This window comes from Octopus sinensis, linkage group LG1 (assembly GCF_006345805.1).
Source record: "Octopus sinensis linkage group LG1, ASM634580v1, whole genome shotgun sequence".
NCBI classification, from domain to species: domain Eukaryota; kingdom Metazoa; phylum Mollusca; class Cephalopoda; order Octopoda; family Octopodidae; genus Octopus; species Octopus sinensis.
In genome coordinates this window covers 165,713,540-165,732,625 of record NC_042997.1, presented here as the reverse complement: position 1 = coordinate 165,732,625, position 19,086 = coordinate 165,713,540, and the positions used below count along the sequence as shown (strand labels likewise).

The 19,086-nt window shown below is 40.7% G+C and overlaps 1 protein-coding gene across 3 annotated transcripts in view; it reads left to right on the top strand.

Annotated features, from left to right (window-relative positions):
• LOC115215815 (small integral membrane protein 14) overlaps positions 1–19,086 on the top strand; it is a 43,167-nt gene that overhangs the window by 21,631 nt on the left and 2,450 nt on the right. For 2 of the 3 annotated variants that reach the window (XM_029785136.2, XM_029785144.2), the window contains exons 2-4: positions 6,119–6,198; positions 8,379–8,427; positions 15,791–15,939. In XM_029785136.2, the coding sequence (XP_029640996.1) occupies positions 6,124–6,198; positions 8,379–8,427; positions 15,791–15,939 (273 nt within the window). In that variant the 5' untranslated portion in view covers positions 6,119–6,123. Of the gene's footprint in view, positions 1–6,114; positions 6,199–8,378; positions 8,428–15,790; positions 15,940–19,086 lie in introns of all 3 variants that reach the window. The other variant, XM_029785127.2, reaches the window with a different exon arrangement.

Genomic DNA, 19,086 nt, shown 5'->3' with positions numbered 1-19,086 from the left:
GCAGGGCCATCTACATGAAGTCGTTTGTGGTTGGTCCACCTTCCTACTTATTAGGACTTTGGTTTTGGCTAGGTTGATTCTAAGGCCCTTCGATTCTAATCCTTGTTTCCACACCTGAAACTTCTCCTCCAGTTCTGATAGTGACTCAGCAATTAGAGCAAGGTCATCAGCATATAGGAGCTCCCAGGGGCATCCTGTCTTAAATTCTTCCGTTATTGCCTGGAGGACTATGATAAATAGGAGGGGGCTGAGGACTGAACCTTGGTGGACCCCAACCTCTACCCGGAATTCTTCACTGTACTCGTTGCCAACCCTCACCTTACTAGCTGCGTCTCTGTACATGGCTCGCACAGCTCTCACTAACCATTCATCTATCCCTAGTTTCCTCATTGACCACCAGATAAGGGATCGGGGGACCCTGTCAAAGGCTTTCTCTAAGTCAACAAAAGCCAGGTACAAGGGCTTACCTTTGGCTAGGTATTTCTCCTGCAGCTGTCTTACCAGGAATATAGCATCAGTAGTACTTTTCCCTGGCACGAACCCAAACTGCATATCATCTAAGCTAACTCTCTCTCTAATTAACTGGGCTATAACCCTCTCCGTAACCTTCATTACCTGATCCAACAGCTTGATGCCCCTGTAGTTATTTACTTGTGAAGACCTGTTGAGGCAAGTGAAAATCAAAAACAAATCAAAATAGATGAACATCAATGGAATTTGTATCTTTGTGGTACCAGTGCCGGTGGCACACAAGAATCCATCCGAACGTGGCCGTAGTCAGTACCGCTTGTGGTACCAGTGCCGGTGGCACACAAGAATCCATCCGAACGTGGCCGTAGTCAGTACTGCATCACTGGCCATCGTGCTGTGGGCACATAACAAACACCATCCGGTCGTGGCCGTTCGCCAGCCTCATCTAGCACCTGTGTCGGTGGCACATAAAAAGTAGTCAGTACCGCTTGTGGTACCAGTGCCGGTGGCACACAAGAATCCATCCGAACATGGCCGTAGTCAGTACCGCATCACTGGCCATCGTGCTGTGGGCACATAACAAACACCATCCGGTCGTGGCCGTTCGCCAGCCTCATCTAGCACCTGTGTCGGTGGCACATAAAAACACCATCCGAAGACCCGGCAAGACTAGTCAGGCCATAAACCATGGCCCCTACCTGGGACGTAGTCAGTCCACCTGTGCATACCTTCCTCCTTGTGATACTTGTGAAGGCCTGTTGAGGCAAGTGAAAATCAAAATCAAAACAAATCAAAATAGATGAACATCAATGGAATTTGTATCTTTGTGGTACCAGTGCCGGTGGCACACAAGAGAAAACCATCCGAAAGTGGCCGTAGCCAGTACCGCATCGACTGGCCTCCGTGCTGTGGGCACATGACAAACACCATCCGATCGTGGCCGTTCGCCAGCCTCATCTAGCACCTGTGTCGGTGGCACATAAAAACACCATCCGAAGACCCGGCAAGACTAGTCAGGCCATAACCCATGGCCCCTACCTGGGACGTAGTCAGTCCACCTGTGCATACCTTCCTTCTTGTGACACTTGTGAAGACCTGTTGAGGCAAGTGAAAATCAAAACAAATCAAAATAGATGAACATCAATGGAATTTGTATCTTTGTGGTACCAGTGCCGGTGGCACGTGGCACACAAGAAAACCATCCGAACATGGCCGTAGCCAGTACCGCATCGACTGGCCTCCGTGCTGTGGGCACGTAACAAGCACCATCCGATCGTGGCCGTTTGCCAGCCTCATCTGGCACATAAAAACACCATCCGAGCGTGGCCGTCTGCCAGCCTCGTCTGGCACCTGTGTCGGTGGCACATAAAAAACACCATCCGAGCGTGGCCGTTTGCCAGCCTCGTCTGGCACCTGTGTCGGTGGCACATAAAATCACCCACTACACTCTCGGAGTGGTTGGCGTTAGGAAGGGCATCCAGCTGTAGAAACACTGCCAGATCTGACTGGACTGGTGCAGCTTTCGGGCTCCCCAGACCCCAGTTGAACCGTCCAACCCATGCTAGCATGGAAAGCGGACGTTAAATGATGATGATGATGATATATACTTCTTACTTATAGTCTTACTATTTTTACTATTTATATCAATATTAATTTATGTTTGGTTGAAAGTCTAACCCACATACAATGTAGTGTGTATATTTCTATATATCTAAACATATACATATGTATGTACACACACACACCTACCCATCTATACATGTATTCTTACTATTATAGAGTTAGGTAAAACATAGTATAATAAAGTAAAAGGAAATATGTATACATATATCTATATCTGTACATGCATTCACTTATATACACGCTATTCCTAAAAACTGTAATATAAACACTTTCTTTTATTATCATTACCTTTGCACAGCTTCTAACACTAAAGATGCACTACAGTGTCAGCTGTTCACTACCAGTGAACTAAGGTAACACCCCTTATTTTTCGAGCGCCTTCCGGAGTATTCAAGCAGTTCCAAGCAGTGCTGTTTTCTGCAAGTGCTCCATCCTTATTGCAGCCCATATTTTTCCATTTACTTCTCAAGATTTTTACTCACTGTGCTCCAACAATTATTGGTACTATTACCACCTTTTTTCATCGACCACAACTGCTTAACCTCCCAAGCTAACCTGTTATATCTATTGACTTTTCTTTCTTTTGTTATTATTATTATTGTTTTTATTATTATTCAGTATTATTTTTATCACGTGCTTCCATTGCAATACTGAACACAGCTCTGTGTGCCTGGGGTATGTGCTGTGGTTTGTTGTGATGCTCTTATTTTTACTGTATTGAAAATGTTTTACGTAGGATGTGAGCAGTGCCTAGTAGTGCTCTTTTTTTGTATGTAATATATACTTGTTAGTACTGGAGTTTTTGTTATGTATTTATCTGAATATTTCTTTATCATCCCTAATGCACCTACTATGATAGGAATTGTTTCTGTTTTTAGACTTCTCATTTGAGTTACCTCTATTTCCAGATCTTTGTATTTGGAAAGTTTCTCTGTTTCTTTTAGAGAAATATTGTCATCTGTGGTATTGATATATTGATTAGAAAGCATTTCTTTTCTTGGTGATCTCTGACAACTATAGCCAGTCTATTGGCCTTAATTTCTTTATGTGTATTGACATATCCTATAGTATGGTTGCATTCTCATTTTCTGTGACCTTTTCTGGCATGTGCCTATACCATCTTTTTTCTGTTGTTATTCCATAGTGTTAGCATAGCTTCCAGTGTATATTGGTCCCAACTCTGTCGTGTCTGTGAATATATTCCTTCTCATCCAGGACTGGGCAGCCAGCGACAATATGAGTTATTGTTTCTTCTCCATCTCTACATATTCTGCAGTTACTTGTATTTCTTTTCATTGCGTGCTTTTGATGATTTCTGGTGGGAAGGCTTTGATCTTGTACTACAATTAAAAACCATTTAGTCCTTGCTTTGAGTCCTGAGCTTCTCAGTCAGTGGAGATTTTGCTTTGTCTATTTCTTTTCTGTGTAATTTAACCAAGTATTTATCATGAAGGGGATTTTCTTGCCATTGTTTTATCATGATCCATTGCTGTTCCAGTTTTAGTTTGGATTTCAGTTGTTTTACAGCTTTTGTTTTTTTTTCTTCGTGTTTTGTGGCTATTTGTATTAGTTTTCCTTGCTTCTGAAGTATATATGGTGATTATTTTGTAATAGTTTTCTAGCTGTATAAGACCTCTAACACCTTTAATACATTGTATATATAATCTTTCTATGTCAGATTTTGGGTGGTGCATCCTAAATCCTGTCATTATTTTAATTGTTTTCCTGTCTATTTTGATTAGCTCATTTAGAGTCCAGTTAAGAATATTGTAGCTTTAACTTATTACTGAGATGGTTAGAGTGTTGATACCTAATATCCTGTTTTTCGCATTGAGCTCTGTTTTCAGTATTAATCTAACTCGTCTATAGTATTCTTTTCTTATCTTCTCTTTAATTTGTTTGTGTTGTATTATATCTAGTTCATTGATTCCTAAGTATTTGTATGTCTGGCTTTGGCCTAATTCTCTTATTTCATTTGCTTTATCTAGTGTGATGTTGCTACTCTTAACTAGTTTTCCTCTTTTCAAGGTTCCTTTGGGACATTTTTCTAAGCCAAATTTTGTGTTATTTCTTTGGTAAATCTATGTACTGCCTGTAGTAATGTTTCCAGCTGTTTGTCATTTGTAGCATACAGTTTTAGATTATAAGAGGTGGCTTATTGTTTCGCCATAACAGTTGTATCCACATCCAGTTCTGTTTAGCATATCAGATAAAGGTGTCAGTGCCAAGTAGAAAAGGAGTGGAGAGAGCATGTCTCCCTGGAATATTCCTCTTCTAATTGGGATGGCTTTGGTTTTTATGAGTCCTTCTTTTGTAGCACTGTAGCACTGTCTGCCATTTATTCATGGAATGTTTTATATATTTTATGATTATTGGTGCTACCTTGTTCATGGCTAATGTTTCTAGAATCCATGTGTGAGAAATACTATCAAAAGCCTTTCGGTAATCGATCCAGGCCATACTTAGACCCTTCTTCTTACTGCAGCTGTCTTTAGTTATGGCTTTATTGATCAGTAGCTGATCTTTACAGCCGTATTAACTCTTGCAGCATCCCTTTTGCTCTTCTGGAAACAGGTTGTTTTCTTCCAGATATTTGCTCATTCTCTGTGATATTATTGCAGTAAAGGCTTTGTAAATTGTTAGGAGACAAGTTATTGGTCTGTAATTTTGTGGGCTTGCCGTTTCAGTGGATTTGGGAATTAGAATAGTTTTCCCTTCTGTGAGCCATTCAGGCATTGTCTCTGGTTCGCTTAGTATTTCATTAAATTTCTCAGCCAGCTTTTTGTATGTTCCTGTTAGGTATTTTAATCAGAAGTTGGGGATCCTGTCATGTCCGGGTGCCTTCCAGTTGCTTAGTTTTTGCAGTGCCTGGGTGACCATTATAAGGGTCCAGAGTTGTTCAGGTGCTGTGTTTTTTGTTTTAATAGATCTTTTCTGAGGTTGTTCCTTCGCCGACCACATTTCTTTCCAAAATTCCTCCACTTCTTCTGCTGTTGGTGCTGCATTGATGTCTGTTTTATTTTTGTCAAGTTCTTGGTTGAATCTTTTGGGGTTGGAGTTGAGCTGTTTGTTTTGTTCAAAGAAACATTGGCGTTTCTCATACCAGCAAATTCTTTGTACTTTGGCGAGGATATCTTGCTTTAGCTGTTCTTTTACCTCAGGTATACCTTGTATTGTAATTTTGTATTTATTTAGTATTTTCTTCTCTACTCATTGCTTAGTAGTGTTGATTGTCTGCTAGTTTCATTAATGATTGACAGATCCTTTCTCTTATTTTCTATTTTTTTCTGGATATTATTTAGCCACAGGGTGGTGATGCTCCTGTTTGGATGGGTTTTAGTAGGTATCCAGCTTCTTTTGTGACCACAGAGGTTCCTGCATATATCATATCATTTAGCCTGGTCATATTATTATTATTATATGAAAACTCACTGCTTATTTTGCTGGGTATTATGGAAAATATCAGCTGTCCACAGCCAGCAGACTAAGGTGACACTTGTTTTACTGGTCATGCTTCAAGAACCCTGCAAGAATTCTTGTAGTTCCGAGCATTGCTGGTCTTTGTAGGTGTTCCACCTTCACACTTTAACCAATTTTTTTCAACCATGTTGGTAGTTAAGTGCTAATACTTCTAAGTGCACCAATTACTATTTGTATCACGTCTACTCCTCTCATTGACTACAACCTTCGTATTTCCCACTTCAAATCATCATAGTTGTTTATTTTTTCTTCTTCTTTCACATTGATCCTGTTGTCACTGGGGCATGTTATGTTAATTATCATATATGTTCTTTCTTTTCATTCACCACAACAATGTCCGGTTTCCTGTCTAGTCAGGTGATCACACTGGATCATTACATCCCACAGTATTTTGCAGTTCTCATTTTTGGTGACACCTTCTGAGGTTTGCTCATGCCACGTCTTTGCTCTATTATTATTATTATTATTATTATTATTATTATTATGATTATCATTATTATTATTAATTAATTAATTAATTAATTTATTTATTTAATTTTTACAGTCAATATGTCAGGTGGACATTTTGATCCCTGTGAATGTATTTGGAATCATGAGAATGCTATGAGGAGACTGATTCAAATAGTGAGTGTTATTTTCAAATTCAAAATTATTTCACTAAATTTCACTTAATATACTTTGCTTTGTTGTTGTTGCTATTTAGATGCAAGTCAACCATGATCAATGAGAATCCAGCCACGGCAATTTTGTTTTCTTTTTCAGACTACATAATTTACCTTTTCATTTTTATTCCACCATTTTCATTGAATGTTGAAATTAAGACTTAAGTGAAATTTTGCTGTTATTTCTTGCAAGTTAAGAAATCACCTATAGGCTACCTCATTGGCTTCAGCTTATGCATGTGTGTGTGTGTTTTCCATTTATCTATTACCATTTCTGGAATTTATAATTTAATCCCTTCTTTTTAGGATCATTAAGTTGTTGAAAGCCGCTCTATAGAAAAAATGTTTCTTTAATGCAGATTTTAACATAGCATTAACTGTTAAAAGAATCATCAGTTATACAATTCTCTAACTGTTAACAATAATGAACTGTATCTCTTTGTTTTCTATTTACAGTTTAAGATAATGATGATGATAAATTAATTAATTGAAAATATATTCAGACTCATTCCTAGTTTCCTGCTTCAAGCAGTATACATTCTTGTAGATTTAATGATTACCCCATTATCATTTTGGCAAGTATGGTGAAATCTAAGCTTCACTGATGAGGTCATAATAATTTCAAAACATGTTCTAAGTTGTCTCCCATACTTGCTGAACTAAATAAAATACTATTAGTCAATTGTCATCGTTTAATGTCCATTTTTCCATGCTTGCATGTGTTGGACAGAGTTTATTCTTGGCAGATTTTTTTATGGGCCGATGCCCTTCCTGTTGGTATTCCTCACCTGTTTCCAACAAAGGTAATATTCCCCATGATGAGGCATGCTCTTGCAGAATATTGGAAATGAATGACACAACTTGGAGTCAGTGACACTTACAATCACCATGTGATGTCAAGACAAGGAGACATACGCATGCGCATACACACGCATGTGCACACTCACTCACTCTCTCACATACACATATATATATATGTGTGTGTATGTGCATGTGTGTATGTATATATATATATATATATAGGCGCAGGAGTGGCTGTGTGGTAAGTAGTTTGCTAACCAACCACATGGTTCCAGGTTCAGTCCCACTGCGTGGCATCTTGGGCAAGTGTCTTCAGCTATAGCCCCGGGCCGACCAATGCCTTGTGAGTGGATTTGGTAGACGGAAACTGAAAGAAGCCTGTCGTATATATGTATATGTATATATATGTATGTGTATGTTTGTGTGTCTGTGTTTGTCCCTCTAGCATTGCTTGACAACCGATGCTGGTGTGTTTACGTCCCCGTCACTTAGCGGTTCGGCAAAAGAGACCGATATAATAAGTACTGGGCTTACAAAGAATAAGTCCCTGGGTCGATTTGCTCGACTAAAGGCGGTGCTCCAGCATGGCCGCAGTCAAATGACTGAAACAAGTAAAAGAGTAAAAGAGAGTCCCACCCATGCTAACACAGACGTTAAATGATGATGATGATGATATAGATATGTATATCTTTGTGTATTGAGGCCACCATTAGTTTCATGTTAAGAAAGCCATTCACATGAAGGAATGGTGTTCATCTCCATTTTGGGTGAAAACACAAAACTACTCCAAAATAGAGACGAATACCATTCCTCCATGTGAATGGCTTGAAAAATTATAAAGATATTTTTTTAACATGAAACCAATGGTAGCCTTAATACACAAATAAAGAAATTTTATCCGCCATTGTGGTGTTGAGCATGCATTCTTGTTGTTTGATATTTATGTATATATACATATATATAGACACATACATGCTGGGCTTCTTTCAGTTTCTGTCCACCATATTCACTCCCAATTCTTTGGTTGGCCCAGAGCTATAGCGGAAGGCACTTGCTCAAGGTACAACTACCTCACAATATTAATAGGTAGTTTTTTTTTTTTTTTTTTTTGACACTCCCAGCATAAAATATATCAATTCTATTGTAACTATAGCTAATTAGCATGTAAGTACCTTTGCTTAGATCACAGTTTATTACTGACAAACTATCAACCTGTCATTTAACCAATTTGCAAGACTTCATTTCACTTCAGTTTAATAAACATTTCTTTTATAAAAATTTTTATTGGCAAAAATATATATTTAAATTACATATCACCTTTGCAATTTACCTTAATTTCAGTTACGGACGTCTCAGTCACACTGTACAAATGACCAATGCCTCCAAGAAAGTAAGTGAATTAATTCTTGTTGTCATATATCATTTGTTTATTTTTATGTTATATATTTTATCTTTTACATGTTTCAATCATGTGGCCATGCTGGGGCACTGCTTTGAAGGGATTTAATCAAACAGATCAACCCCAGGACTTTTTTTTAAGCCTAGTACTTATTTTATTGGTCTCTTTTGCAGAACTGCTAAGTTATGGGGATGTAACTTAGCAGTTGTGCTCTACTGAGATGTTTCCCTGCTCATGCACATCTGGAGTAGGGTCAATAGATTGACACCTTTCACAGTTCCCAACCACCTTTTGGATGCTCTGTCTAGTAACATTGACATCAACCCTCCTGGCAAGATACATGGTTCTATCCATGCCTATATGATGCATGGCATGCAGTCTCCTTAGTTCTGAGTCACTTAACCGACACTTTGCAGCTATCCCTTGCTTTGAATCTTCTGGCTCTTTCACCATGTCCTTTTACCCTGGTTACAGTGTCTGCCTTGTTCCTTTCTGAAGGCACAAAGACCATGCTCAGCTTTGAACCAAATTCAGTAGCTAGCTCTCCTAGAACCCCTATGTGGCTCTTTACTAACATCTCTGCAGCCCCTTTGGTTCGAACCCTCTTTTCATTCGTGATCACTGATCCTACCCAACCAAGTATGGTGGCTGAATCGGTTTGGATTTCGATGTAGTGTAGCCCCCATTTCAGGGCCAGATTCACCCACTTCAGTACTGTGTCCAACACAGCTATGTTGATGTGGTTGTAATTGCCTGCTTTTCGAAGCCAAGCCACATCCTCCACTTCAACGCCTCTGATTTCCAGTACAACCCCTATCGCTATGCTGCTAGCATCACATCATATAGTTGCATTCTCCAATTTAGGCATGTACCAGTTACCTCTTACTAGATCTTCTGCTCTTGTCCTCTCTAGGATCTCCTGCATCATCGCCACCCACTTTGTCTCCCCCAGATTGCCCTGTCTGTTTGTCTCTTGATGCACACTGTTTGTAGCCACCCTGCAATTGGGTAGTGACCCACTAGTCTCCCATACATCGAGAATAATTCTCCCCTGCTGACGCTGGTACCCAGTTCCAGGATCTCATTTCCCCTCTGAAACACCAACTGTCCTGTTTTATCTCTTTGAAGCTTGAGCCTCAGTGCAGCTCCTCCAACCATTGGCTCTGGTAGCTTCACAATCAGCCCCAAATTCTTTAGATGACTTACAACCTCTGAAACAGACACTACAGTCTCATCTACGAAGATGTCATCGATATAGGAATTGGTAGCTGTTCTTATTCTGTCCACCTTTCCCAGGATAGACTTGAGCACTGTTGCCATGATCTTCAGTACAGAATTTAGCCTGAAATGCAACCTAGTCAAACATTATATCTAGCCCTTATATCACACCAGCTGATACTGCCACATTTTCTTGTTCACATGGAGCTGAAAGTACGCCAACTTCAAGTCAGCAGTCATTGCCATTCTCATCATCATCTGTCTCCATTTGTGCAACATCTCACTGCAAATGTCAATTGCCTCGCTGCCCATGTGGCACAATACATGGTCATTCCTCTCCCGAAAGTCCAGTCCTGGCCTGACTTTGCCCTTTGTTCGCTGCACCATTGCCATTAATAGTAGACTCCACTCACCACCTCCCCCTTCCACAGGATAAGGACACTCTCCTTAATCCACCTCTCTACCTCTCCTTCAAACTCACTCCTGGCATGTCCTTTTGAAGTATGCCGGTAGCAGCACAGCATGTTCTTCAGCATCGGTGGGCTCCCCTTTCCAGCACAATTCTACCGTCCACCACTAATCATCAGACATTGCCAAAAAGTCTTTATCCTCAATAGTGTAAGTAGTACAGTCCCTCACAGAGTTCTGCTCCCTCTCTTGTTGCAGACTTGCAGCGCATGACACTCCTGCACCACCAAATGAAATGTCTCCACCAACACTGACACCTCCAAGGTAATTAGTTGATCACATCCATCCCCATCACAATTCCGTCTACTTCATGATCAATCATAATCACCCGCAGCCTCAGTATTGTGCCCTGCAGCACTATCTCCACGTCACTGCTACCCTTACATCCAATTTCGTTGCCGTCAACTGACCGAACACTACTCATCCCCTTCCATTTTTTTATCACCCTCAGAGTCATGAGAGATGTCGTACAGCCTGTATCCATGAGGTCTTTGAATGCCTTTCCCCCAGCCAAGACTTCAACTATGGGCAGCGACTGCATGAGTGCCTTTACTCGCTTGTGGGTGAAGTTTGAGAGGCAGCAGCTTCCCCATGGCCTTTTCCCTAGCTGCAATTTTGAGCAATATGCCCAGTCTGTCTGCATTTGTAGCAAATGGGTCCGGGCTTCGTCTCCGCACAGGCCCTTGCCATGTGTGATCACTGGCACTTGAAGCACCAGCTCATGAATGGTTGCTGTCACTCCTTGGCAATTTTTTCTCCTTGTTCATTACCAGTCATTGCACTACGCCACTAGCTTCTGCAGCTGCCATCGCCACTGCCTTCTGCCTGGTGTTTTGTGTTGACATACGTGCTTGAGCAATGAGCTCACTCATTGCCATTTTCTTGCTGCCTGGCAGTTGTTGCAGTTGTGCCGATATGTCATCAGGAAAGCCGTTTACAAAGGCCAGTTGTGTTGCCTTCTCTAGGCCCTCTTCAGTAAAACCAGATAGCATGGCTAGTCTCTGAACCTCCATGGTATACTTGTCGACCCGTTCCCTTGTCCACCTGACCATTCCCGGCTTGGCAATCTCAGTGTATGTTCCCTCTGTATAGGCTTCCCTCAAGTGCTGCTCAATCTTCACTACGCTCAATTGGTCTTCCTCATCCATCTCGAGGTACAGCACCAGTGCACACTCCCTCCAGGTACAGGGCCATGAGACCTGCTACATTGTCAATGCCTTGTAGCCTGGCCACTATCTCGATCTTATGGATCCAGGCCAGTACACCTTCGCCATAGAAAGGTCTGACAGCATCGCTGCTGATCCTTATCTTCACTGCCATTTTGTGGAAGGGGAACAACAACAATGGAGAAATATATTTATACATGAGTGCTTGTTGTATGAGGGAACTGTAATGCAGGGAAATAAGATATGGTTCACTTACCTTCTGTGTGTTGGCCATCCAGCTGCGCCTTACACATCGCACCTAATGTAAGCAGCTGCTACTACCAATCCTGCTAGCTTGCTCCACTGACGTCTGTTTATGGTGAGTTCCCCAAGCTGAAAGAGGATGACCCTTCCTATCCCAGTCAGACCCCTTGACTGTTGACGCTACATTCCTTTCCTTGCAGCTCATCTCATTCTCATAGAAACTTAATTTGATATTTAATAGGATTCTTTTTTTTTTTTTAAATACAAAGTTTTAAAGTAGCTGGTAGCCTAAATTGAAAATAAAAAAATACGTATCTCTGAAAAATACTATAATCCAACTCCCCTATTTGGCAGTCCTAGCTGAATCTCAGTTAGCCTCTGTGTACCTATGACATACCTAAATTCTATGAAACTATTTTCTCCTCCAGATTTATGTTTTTTCTCACCATCTATAGCAGGGGTTCCCAATTGGTGGTTTCCGCACCCCCCCCCCTGGGGGGTCGCGTAGCCTTGCTAGAAGTGTCTTGGGATAATATTAATTAATTAAAATGTAAATCAAGGGCTGCTTATACTATGGGGTTGCGCAGGTTTCAAGCTTTTGGGTAAGGGGTCACGTGTACAAAAACATTGGGAACCGCTGATCTATAGGATAATTTGTCAGCTAACTAGTACTTGTCTCTCGTTTACCAATTTTGCCTTATTTTTCCTAACAGCTGTACAATAATAAAGAAATGAATAATGTAGATAGAGACAGCTATACTCTTGCTTTAGATGTAAATAAATAACAATAATGAGAAAGCTTTAAAAAAGTAACTTCTTAAACAATAAAGATACAAAACGTTTATCAATCAGAGGAGGAGGATATAACTCATGACCTTCGTAGTTTTGCATTTACCTAAAAGACATGCTGGTCACAGCTGGTTAGCCTTTGAACATAGCTCTACTTAATCAAGGCTTCCTGAGCCTAACCATTTGCATCAAATTCAATTATTTTTTTCATTCAACAGATGTTTGCACTCTTTTTCCATGAATGCCTGATAATACTTTACATACAAGTCATTACTTATGTAGCAGTATAAACATTTTAGTGACAGTTTATGGAAAAACCTTTTTACCAAGACTAATATTTGCATTTGTCTTCTACAGATATTCTGATCATCATCATCATCATTTAATGTCCGTTTTCCATGCTAGCATAGGTTGGACGATTTTGACTGAGGACTGGTGAACCAGATGGCCTCACCAGGCTCTAATCTTGATCTGGCAGAGTTTCTACTGCTCGATGCCTTTCCTAACGCCAACCACTCCGTGAGTGTAGTGGGTGCTTTTTACGTGCCACCAGCACGGGGCCAGTCAGGCGGTACTGGCAACGACCTCGCTCAAATCTTTTTACACGTGCCACCGGCACAGGTGCCAGTAAGGCAATGCTAGTAACCACAGGTGCCAGTAAGGTGACGCTAGTAACAGGAGAAACATAACTTAAATACTTAAATAGTCATTTTATTAGCTCTCTACTTTTGTCATAACTATTTCTGTTTGGCAATGCACTGTTTTACTAATTCCCTTTTGTGTTAATCTGAATTTGATGAGACTGCTAAAGGTCATTTCTGTATCAACAATATATGATAGTAGTGGTGCCAGATATGGTCATGTGGTAACGTTCACTTTGCAATTGTGCATCTTAATGCATGGCCTTTTGAGCATCTTACTGCATGGCCTTTTGAGCAAATGTCTTTTACAGTAGCCTTGAGTTGACCTAAATCTTGTGGATGAATCTGAGTTAAAAGACAGGATGTAGAAGCCTGTTGGATGGACTATATATGTAGTTCAAAGTTCCAGCTTTGTTTAGCATACTGCTTCTGAGAATTGCATTTGGGATATGAGTCTCTGAAATTCCCAGTCATTCTGTACTGCAAGTTGTTCAGTTAAACAATTAGACACTCACACATCAAAACTGACATCGAAGTTCATTGTCATTAATTAATATCATCAACACCATCCAAAGACCCGGCAAGACTAGTCAGGCCATAACCCATGGCCCCTACCTGGGACGTAGTCAGTCCACCTGTGCATACCGTCCTCCTTGTGATACTTGTGAAGGCCTGTTGAGGCAAGTGAAAATCAAAATCAAATCAAAACAAATCAAAATAGATGAACATCAATGGAATTTGTATCTTTGTGGTACCAGTGCCGGTGGCACACAAGAAAACCATCCGAAAGTGGCCGTAGCCAGTTCCGCATCGACTGGCTTCCATGCTGTGGGCATGTAACAAACACCATCCGATCATGGTCGTTCGCCAGCCTCATCTAGCACCTGTGTCGGTGGCACATAAAAACACCATCCGAAGACCCGGCAAGACTAGTCAGGCCATAACCCATGGCCCCTACCTGGGACATAGTCAGTCCACCTGTGCATACCTTCCTTCTTGTGACACTTGTGAAGACCTGTTGAGGCAAGTGAAAATCAAAACAAATCAAAATAGATGAACATCAATGGAATCTGTATCTTTGTGGTACCAGTGCCGGTGGCACACAAGGAAACCATCCGAACGTGGCCGTAGCCAGTTCCGCATCGACTGGCTTCCGTGCTGTGGGCACGTAACAAACACCATCCGATCGTGGCCGTTCGCCAGACTAGTCAGGCCATAACCTGTGGCCCCTACCTGGGACGTAGTCAGTCCACCTGTGCATACCTTCCTTCTTGTGACACTTGTGAAGACCTGTTGAGGCAAGTGAAAATCAACATCAAATAAAATCAAATCAAAACAAATCAAAATAGATGAACATTAATGGAATTTGTATCTTTGTGGCACAAAAGAAAACCATCCAAACGTGGCCGTAGCCAGTACCGCATCGAATGGCCTCCGTGCTGTGGGCACGTAACAAACACCATCCGATCGTGGCCGTTCGCCAGCCTCATCTGGCACCTATGTCGGTGGCACATAAAAACACATTCCGAAGACCCGGCAAGACTAGTCAGGCCATAACCCGTGGCCCTTACCTGGGACGTAGTCAGTCCACCTGTGCTTACCTTCCTTCTTGTGACACTTGTGAAGACCTGTTGAGGCAAGTGAAAATCAAAACAAATCCAAATAGATGAACATCAATGGAATTTGTATCTTTGTGGTACCAGTGCCGGTGGCACGTGGCACACAAGGAAACCATCCGAACGTGGCCGTAGCCAGTACCGCATCGACTGGGCTCCGTGCTGTGGGCACGTAACAAACACCATCCGATCGTGGCCGTTTGCCAGCCTCATCTGGCACCTGTGTCGGTGGCACATAAAAACACCATCCGAGCGTGGCCGTCTGCCAGCCTCGTCTGGCACCTGTGTCGGTGGCACATAAAAAAACACCATCCGAGCGTGGCCGTTTGCCAGCCTCGTCTGGCACCTGTGTCGGTGGCACATAAAATCACCCACTACACTCTCGGAGTGGTTGGCGTTAGGAAGGGCATCCAGCTGTAGAAACACTGCCAGATCTGACTGGACTGGTGCAGCTTTCGGGCTCCCCAGACCCCAGTTGAACCGTCCAACCCATGCTAGCATGGAAAGCGGACGTTAAATGATGATGATGATGATGATGATAATGGAAATTGTAGCTGTGATACCAGTGCCGGTGGCACGTAAGAGAACCATCCGAATGTGATCGTTGCCAGTGCCGCCCCAACTGGCCTCTGTGCCGGTGGCACATAAAAAGCACCATCCGATTGTGGCCGTTGCCAGCCTCGTCTGGCACCTGTGCAGGTGGCACGTAAAAAGCACCATCCAATCGTGGCTGTTTGCCAGCCTTGTCTGGCACCTGTGCAGGTGGCACGTAAAAAGCACCCACTACACTCATGGAGTGGTTGGCGTTAGGAAGGGCATCCAGCTGTAGAAACACTGCCAGATCAGACTCGGCCTGGTGCAGCCTTCTGGCTTCCCAGACCCCAGTTGAACCGTCCAACCCATGCTAGCATGGAAAATGGTCGTTAAATGATGATGATGATAGTATTTTCAATTAATACTGAGTGTAAGAGGTGTAAAGAGAGAGAGAGGTGGGGTACACTTTCTGTATGACATGCATTTGATAGTAATGTAAAACCTTAATGGCACACCACAGTCACAGTGGTAATGAATAAGCTTGACTGGGTTTTCAAGTTGGGATCATCAGATAAAAGTAACTGAAAATGATAGATTTAACTTATGCTAATCTATACAGAAATTTCTGTCATTATGAACTTATCCCTTTTAAAATGTTAACTTTTTTTTCTTTGTTTAGTGCCAAGCTTACCTGAGGGACCTGATGGTGATTTTAGTAGTATGATGTTCATTACTTTGGGATGGATTGTTATTGCTACAGCACTATTTCTGCTGCGTCCTGCAAGTCTTCGGAACACATCTAGTATGAAGTCTGACCGGAGATCAGATGTGAGTATATATTGCATTATTTTATTGGTTTCAGTCATTGGACTGTCTTCATCTTGGGGTACCACCTTCAAGGTTTTATTAGACTATCATAGTGATCCTCAATACTTATTTCAGTCTGGTACATATTTTATTGGTCACTATTTATCAAATTGCTAAGTTATGCTTCTTGACAAAATTGAATGCAGCTTCAAATTATGGAAAACATGAATGTGGATACACACACACACACACATACATACACACACACACACACACACACACACCACACACACACACAGGGCTTCAGCACAATTTTAGTCTACCAAACCCTAATCACAACACATTGATCATAAATATCTTTTTCTAAAACTGATGTAGGTGTTGAATGGTTAATGTACAAGACATTAATGATACATTTTGATTTATCTGCATTATGTTCTATACAATTATTATGCAAGAGATCTTAGTCAACCATGGAAATTAAATTTTCTAAACATGCTAACATAACAATATTAGTTAAGATCACTTCATAACCATGGTTCTAGTTTCAATCCTAATGCATGACACATTGTGCAAGTTCTACTGTAGTCTCAGCTTGACCACTACCTGGTGAGTAGAGTTTGGTTGATGGAAACTTTGTGGTTGCCCATCATTAATGTGTGTACCAGTGTAAATCTGTACATCAGACTGCATTGCCTTACATCAAAAGGTAATTAAGCCATTTGATAAATATAAAATGATGTAACAAGTACCAGACTAATATTAGTATTGGGATCAATATAATTGACTAAGAGACCTTGAAAGCATTGCCCCAGCATGAAAGCAGCTCAAAGTCTGAAACCACCATCATCATCATCGTTTAACGTCCGTTTTCCATGCTAGCATGGGTTGGACGGTTTGACCGGGGTCTGAGAAGCCAGGAGGCTGCACCAGGCTCCAGTCTGATCTGGCAGTGTTTCTACAGCTGGATGCCCTTCCTAATGCCTACCACTCCATGAGTGTAGTGGGTGCTTTTTACGTTCCACTGGCACAGGTGCCAGGCGAGGCTGGCAACAGCCACGATCTCTTGGTGCTTTTTACTTGCCACCGGCACAGGTTTCACAACTACAATTTCCATTTGATTTTTTGATATTTGATGTACTTGACTCAATTTTGATGTTGACGTACTTGACTCAATCGATGTACTTGACTTAATTAATATAATTCATGGCTGAGGGGTTAATACTAGAAAGGTATATTTTGTTTAGAAAAACAATGGTTTTTCTTCTTGCACTTGGCACATGATTAATTGCATATTACAAAAATAGTAATTTTATTTTTGTGGAGAGTGTAGTTGTTTGTATTGGCCTTGAACTTTGTAACTGGTTCTTATTTGAATGACTCCTTGGAAGAATAGAAAGTAAAGTCAGCCTCAGCAGGATTTGAAATCTAAATGTGAAGGATATAATTAGATACTACAAGTATTTTGTCCAACATTTACTGATAAAATAAAAGAATAATTGCGATCTATATTTATCAATTGTTGAATAAGAAATTTTTATAGCTGGAAATTTCTTAATTATTACGATTTACCTGCCCTTGGTCTACTAAATAATCCCAGTTAACATTACTCAGAGGTAGTAGATCAAATGTTTCCCTACAATTAAAAATTCAATATAACAGTTATATCACATTTAGTTGACTGGATTTTGACACTACACAATGTGTTTGGCTGTATAGAAAGTAAAACGGTAGTAGAGGTATTTATTATCTTGAAGCTGTATTTTCTGGTGCCAGGAAATATTTGAATTGCATCATACTCCTTCCAGAGGAAAATGACAAACTGGTGGACTTATAAGTACATAGGCTAAAATTCTCAGCAGCTTTTCTTTTGCTTCTTTACATTCTAGGTTCAAATCCCATTGAGGACAACTTTAACTTTTATCCTTTTGGGGTTGATAAAATAAAGTACCTTTCAAGTGCTGGGCTTGATGTAATAAACTAACTCCCTCCCACTAAAATTGTGCCAAAATGTAAAACAATTATACTTTGCCTGAGGATGATTAGCAGCAGGCTGGTTTATAACTCAGTGTAGAGTTCAGATTTTAAAATTTGATGGGTCAATGTATGACCAGTACATTTAAGAAATTTAATGTGGTTGAGATGAATTCTAAGTGTAGCTATTGTTATGTATAGGAAACAAATTTAATGTAAGGAGCATCAAACACTTAGCTCAATATGATCACAAGTAATTTATTCTCTAAACAATAGTAGTTTTATATGTCAACCTGAGCATAATCTCAGTACAATTATTTTGTAAAATTCACAGCACTACTTTGGCAAGTACTCTGGATGTAAAATATCAACAGCTGTCTCCTGTGTTTTGTAAAATAATTTAAATTATTTAGTCTAGGTAAAGTTATGTTTACCTCACATTAAAAGTATTTCATGTAAATTTTTTTTTAAATATTTACCCAACTGATTTTTTTGTGCTGATGTCATCTCTCAGAAAACAATTTTTTACAGTTTGGTAAGATAATGCAAATAAAGTTTTATATTTTACTCAGAAAATAATATTTGTAGTTTGTTTAAACTTCTTTCTACTCAGTGTTCTTCTATTCTCACCATCTTGGTTTTAATTTAGTGAAATAGGAACACTGATAGGAAACCTGTTTAGGTCTTCTGCACAGATGACATAAAACTGAACTTGCCTCAGTCAACAAAGTTGAAATTAAGAACCATTTATCTGTCAAAAAATAACAAAAAGTGTGACTAAGTGGTAAGAAGTTTGCTTCCCAACCACATGGTTTTGGGTTCAGTTCCACTGTGTGGCACCTTGGGCATGTGTCTGCTACTGTTGCACTAGACTGACCAAAGCTTTGCAAGTGGATTTGGCAGATGGAAACTGAAAGAAGCCTGTCGTGTGTGTGTGTGTGTGTTACCATCTCCTTGCTTTGACAGTGCCTGACAGTCGTGTCCATTTCTAGTCTTCTGTAAAACATATCAGGCCATGAGCTGAATATTACCTTACATGGAAACAGGTATGGGTTGGTGACAAGAAGGGCATCTAGCTGTAGAAAATCTACCTCAACGTTTCATGTTTAGTCTGATCTATGCGAGCATGTCTAGGTGGACATTAGAATAATGGTGATGATGATGGAATTGTGTATTTAAGATATTGAGCTGTTG